This window comes from Gossypium raimondii, chromosome 11, assembly GCF_025698545.1.
Source record: "Gossypium raimondii isolate GPD5lz chromosome 11, ASM2569854v1, whole genome shotgun sequence".
Lineage (NCBI taxonomy): Eukaryota > Viridiplantae > Streptophyta > Magnoliopsida > Malvales > Malvaceae > Gossypium > Gossypium raimondii.
This window is the reverse complement of record NC_068575.1, coordinates 18,704,743-18,710,900: the sequence shown is the minus strand read 5'-3', so window position 1 is coordinate 18,710,900 and position 6,158 is coordinate 18,704,743. Positions and strand designations below refer to the sequence as shown.

At 27.6% G+C, this 6,158-nt stretch overlaps 1 protein-coding gene across 1 annotated transcript; it reads right to left on the bottom strand.

The window, feature by feature from the left end:
- Positions 1–581: 581 nt before the first annotated feature.
- Positions 582–2,861, bottom strand: LOC105804381 (probable arabinosyltransferase ARAD1). Its single transcript, XM_012636977.2, has 2 exons — positions 1,544–2,861; positions 582–1,466 (listed from the first exon to the last, which is right to left on the bottom strand). Exons 1-2 carry the CDS (start codon positions 2,477–2,479, stop codon positions 909–911), a joined length of 1,494 nt encoding a protein of 497 aa, XP_012492431.1. The 5' UTR covers positions 2,480–2,861; the 3' UTR covers positions 582–908.
- Positions 2,862–6,158: the final 3,297 nt, after the last annotated feature.

The window sequence follows — 6,158 nt, the reverse complement described above, 5'->3', positions numbered from 1 at the left end:
GTCAAAGGGATTAGGTTTAGTTTAGGCTTTTCATTTTCGTTTTCCCATTTTATTTTTAGGCTTTTTTTTGTAGGCTGTTAGGTATTAAGCCCAAAACTGTTGCAGATTTGTTTTTGGTTTTGATCCCCTTAATAAAATTCTCTTGTTTCCTGTAAATATGTATATATATAATATTGAGATTATTTCGAAAATTCATACTACTAATAATTTGCACCCAAAATTCTAGAGTTGAATAACAAAGATTTTAAAGGACATTATTAGTAGAGTTGTCTATGAGTTGGGTCGAGTTCAAGCTGAGCCCTAATAAAAGTTTAACTCAACCCCAGCCCGACTTTAAAAATGGATCTAATTTTTTGCTCAAGCTTGATTCCGATAAAAATATTAAAATCTGGGCCCAGTCGTATTAATTTTTTGTTATTCTTTTATATAAAAAAATTTAAAAACATATTACATCAAATATACTAAAAACATTAAAATAAATGTTTCCAACAAATTGAAAATAAATTTAAAAATTGTTATACTTAAATAATACTAAGATAAATGCAACTTAACAAGCAAATATCTCTAAAATAGTAGCAAAATTAACAATAAAATAAGAGTTATATAATATCCAAACAATAACAACATAATAATGACATGGTAGCAAAACAGCGAGAAAACAACAAAACAATTTTTTTTTTACAAATTTGGGTCTGGACTGAGAAAAAAACCTTATTCGAGACCCAATTTGTTTTCTAAATGAGCATTTTTTTTCCAAACTCATTATTCGGGCCTATACTTTTACTCAAACCTTTTTACATTTCGGACCAAATGACCTGGCCGTGTACAACTCTAATTACTCCTCAAACAGAGTTGCCTAAACCTATCCTAATGACATTCATCTCTAATCTGCTTCAAACCATAAATTCTCACCAGAAATTCTTTGGTGCTGGTATACTTCTCAACCCTCCATCTTTACCAGGAACCACAGCATCAGAGTATCTCCTTGATTTGTTTATCTTCATCTTAACACCAGGGACCTTACGTGCTAATGACTGCCATATCATCTGAACTGCATCCCCATCTTTTGCTGGATATTGATACTCAAACAATGTCTCCACTTCTTTCAACTTCTCCCACATTTGTGTCCATTCTTCCTTTCTTATGCTCCTAATGAGGTTTATAAGGAAATTTTCTTTGACAGCATCTGAAGTACGAACGAATACACAGAATTCCGAGTAGTCGAGTATGTCTTCGTAGGGGAGTTCGATGTCATCGCTGATAATCACGGGTACACAATGGCTGGCAATAGCATCGAAAAGGCGGTTCGATGATGGTGTATCCCCTGCTATGTTTAGGCAAAACTTGGATAAGCGCATGCCTTGGCCAGCTTTGATGACACCGTTGTTTTTGAGACTTCCAAAAGCGAAATGTACGTCCTTTTCATCTTTTAGAAGATAAAACAATTCTTGTCGAGCAAATCCACCCTACAAACACCACGAAATTCCTAAAGCATATACATATAAAATAAAATAGGAAAGGTTGGTAAGGTGGGGATACTTACATCTTTCCTGTAAATGGAACCTTGGAAGAACAACAAAGTTTGGCGGCTATCGAAATCGGAAGTATCATTGGCATAGCTTTCAACCATATGTTTGTAAGGAGCAATCACATCTTTGTCTACATTTGCAATATTTAATGGATACCTACCGAAATCAGCAAGTATGAAAATTGAAGGCCAAAGTTGCATCCTAGCATCAAGCATACTATTTGGATGGTGAGCCATAACAATATGGTCTCTTCCACCTGACATCTTCCATTCCTTTTGAGCCGTCAAAAACTTCACCAACTTGGCCTGCAACACTTTGTTCACGCTCTTCTTCTGATGGGGATTTTGCTTTGAAAATCGATTATAACTCAATGATGAAAAAAAGGGTACAAATATAAGATCAGCTTCACTGGAATTTTGCACTCTCATTGCAACTCTGTTGTTTGGATTGTCGGAAATTTCAGAAGCTAAGAGGTCCAGTGTGAGCCAATATTCTATACTGTGTTGCAAATTCAATCCCTCAGGATAAGGGGGGATTTCAGTTCTAATATCAGGCCAAATACGATCACCTTGGGGCTTCCAATCCAACAGTCCAAAATGAAACTCTGGGTCTAAATCATACATGAAAATCTTAAGTGGTTCTTTAACATTGCCATTGCAATTCATTGCCCCATCTTTATCTTGGAACCCTTGTTCTCTCTTTGGAGGTTCTTCCTCTCTCCCTCCATTGTTTACAAGAATCGCTCGACTTAATCCATTTGATGATTGGGATTTGACATGGTGGAAAAAAGTGGGAAGCTTTTGAGTTGTCAACACTTTACGATCCAAAGGTCGAGGGCGCCCCGTTAAACGCAACACAAACAACCAGGATAATACGAACAACACTATGGTGGTCAAAAACAAGGCAAAGAAAGATTTTCTTGCGGCAGAAGAGCTCTGTTTCTCGGCCATGGTGATGTATCCAAATACCAAGAATCTATACCATCTCTATATTCAACTCCATTACTCAAACTATGAATCAACAACCAAAGTATCTTTTAGCTAATTTCTTTCCAAAAGCTGACAAAGGAAGCAACCCCAGAGTGGAATAAAACCAATCCAGACTCTCAGAAGGGAAATTAAAACTATTATCAGTGAATTTTGTGGGTGGACCGATGAACAAGAAAACACAAAACTGTAAAAGAAAAAGAAACAGCAAGTAATTAGGCTTTGTTAGTTTTGATTTTGTGTTCCAGTTTTCTCTGGATTTTTGTTTGGAAGAGAGAATGGCGGAAAGTGAAACGTGGGAATAGGGTCTTACTGAAGAAGCGGGCTTTCTTTACAGTTAAGACTTCTTCCTTGTGCCTTTCCCCGTTCCAAATATTTATCCTTTAAATTTATTTATATAATTATGTAATCGATAAATTTACATATAAATTTATCTTTTTCATTTTTTACCAAATAAAATTTTTACATATAAACTCTTTTTTTTTCATTTTTTTATCAAATAAAAATTCATTAGATACATATATTTATACATATATTTATATTATTATTAAATTATAATTTCTTTAAGAAATTATAATTATATAATTATTAAATTATATATTTATACTATTTATATTAATATTAAATTGATTGAGTGTGGTGCAATGTGTTAATCCGGCATTTATTTATATTAATATAAATTAACTGAGTTTAGTGTTAGTATGTTTTATAATAAAAAATTTCAACATTTAAAATTTTAAATGTATTAAATCACCATAATAAATTTTCGTTTAATTCACATTTTTTTTATAAAAATACGTTGAATAAAATAAGTATATAATTACTCGTCATTGAAAAGATTAAGTTAATTTTAATTTTTCAAATTATATTTAAAATAAATTATTTCTTTAATTTTGTTAAAGAATAAAATATTAAAATTATTATATTTAGTTTTTATCCAAAATTATCTACAATGATATAAAATATTATATTAAAATTATAAATTAAAATTATTTTCAAAAATCAAGATTTATTGTTATCAAATGACATAATTATATTCTGCACCTAATTCTTATTAACAAAACAAACATATTATAATATAAATATAATATAAATTCAATACTTATTAATACTTAATTTTCATTACTTAATTTTTTAATTTATTAAACAACACATTAATTAAGAAAGAACATAAAAACGATTTTTTTAAATGTTATTATAAAGGTCTTTTATTTCTAGTTTTAATGTAATTTATTTAAATAAAATAATTTAAATCACTAAAACTCCATTTAGAAAATCTACTTTTATCTTGAAAATCTAACATAATTACTTAGATAAGTTAATATTTTTATTTCTTTCAGCAATATGGTAATGTGATATAATCCTATTAGATTATATAATGTAATAAATAAATTTAAAAATGATATAAATAATAAGTAAGATTTTGATTGAAGGGTAAAGTGTTAATGTAAAAATACTAAAAAGGCATACGTGTATTTTTTTTCTATTTTTCTATATAAAGGATATACAATGTTAAATTTTTTTAAAAATAATACAATTTACTTTATAAAATAAGGATATTTTTGTCTTTTAACTAAATTAATACTCGGTTAATCCATGACACGGACTCAATTAAAAACTTTATAAATGTGAATATATTTAATAAAAATTTAAAATAAGATTAATATTCTTATTTAAAAATTACAGATACAATTTAAAATAAAAAAAATAGCATTGACTATTTTCATTATAAAAGATTTACAGATATCTGCATCAACTAAAATAAATTCAAAGTTAAAAATGTCTTTGTCCTTTTAGGCACACTTTCTAACTAAATTAAACCAGTGATTATTATATTTAAGTTTTTTACTGAATTAGTATCATAAATTAATTGGGTACAAATTTAATTAAAATTGACTAAAACACATTCTTTTGCAAAGTTTTTAAACACAATATATCTAAAAACTAGACTTGTGATGAACTTGAACCTCAGTCTTTGAAGTATCAATTCTATCATTTTAACTAGAGATTCAATTTTTATACAAAATTTCTATAAATATCTCTTTTACATATAATTTTTACTCACGTTGATGTTATGCCATAATGAAGTATGATATGAAAAAAAACTTTGCTTAAATCAAATAATTTGAAAAGAAAAATGAAATATGATGAAAATATTATATGAAGAATTACTTATAATATATATGTATATATAAACGTTTTAAAATCTACATAAAATAAACATTTGACATATTAAAATGTATTGAAATATACAAATATCTTAAAAGCATAAATATAAATTAATATAATAAGTAGCATAAAATTAATATAAATTAATATATAAATATTTAATATTACTATTTACATAAATAATAAGTAATTCTTACGACTCAAACTTGCAACGTAAATATCATATAAATAATTTTAACAAATAGACCAGAAAATCACAAATTTATTTGCTTTTAAGTAACTTTGAATTCAAATTAAATTTACAAGGATCTAAACCCAATAATAATATACATCATTTGGAATGCATGTCTACTCATTATCACTTATAAAGGATGACTTCCAAAATTCCATGATTGTTGTAGTAGGTTGAGTACACTAACCTTGTCCTTAAATAAGAGGATAAGTTGTGGTGTCACCTTCATTCTTATCTAAAATTTATTTTTTGTTATTAAACTAAGATGTTGTTTGCATTTATATTAATTATTTAAATAATATCTATAATATTAGATTAATTTATATTTAATGTATTGTTAAGAAGAAATTTTTGTGTTTATGTTGATGTCTAAAAAATTGAGTTTGGGAGTCAATTACATGTAGGTAAGGTTGTAGCACTTCCATAACTCCTAAACTTGATACCTTTTAACTACACATTGCTCGAGTAATTATGATCCCAAATATATATTTTTTAAATAATTTTATTTTTGGAGTGAATCATATTATTATATAAATAAATATTTATTTTCATATCTCTCGATTGGATGAAACATAAGAAATTTTGTTTTTACATTTGAGAAGTGTGACTCAATTTTGAGAAGGACATTCTTTCTTTAATTATAATAAATAAAATCTGTCCTAACAAGGTGAATGAATCATAAGTTATACAAAACAATAGAGTTGAGGGAGGAACACGAAACGACAGGTCGAAATGGGGCTCTGTTCTTTGGAAGCTGAAACCGTCGGTTTTTTGGGAAATGAAAGCGCGGTTGGGCAGTTTTTATTCTTGTTTCTTTTGTTTTGGATAAGTATTTTTATTTTATTTGATTAACTCAATCACATCAACTTAATTAAATGTTTAAAGTTAGAAGTTGGCAGAAATAAGATCATTAGATTCTATGAATTTTTCGCAGAAATTAAATTTAAAAATAAAAATTTGAAATATATTGACCTGCCTTAAAATGCAATTCTGAATAAATAAGTTTGACATTTGCTTTTACAAATCATTGTTTGAAAATCTAAAAAATCTAAATGAAAACTTTGCCATTAAAATCATACTGAATTTGAGCTAATTATTATTTTTGAGTAAAGCACATTCGCAATTACTCAACTTTGATTAAAATAACAAAATAATCATTAAATTTTGAAAAGTGACATATTAATTAGCTTAGCGATATTGGATGTTAACTAGAAACCTAATTTAAGAATCCTAACTGCTGGA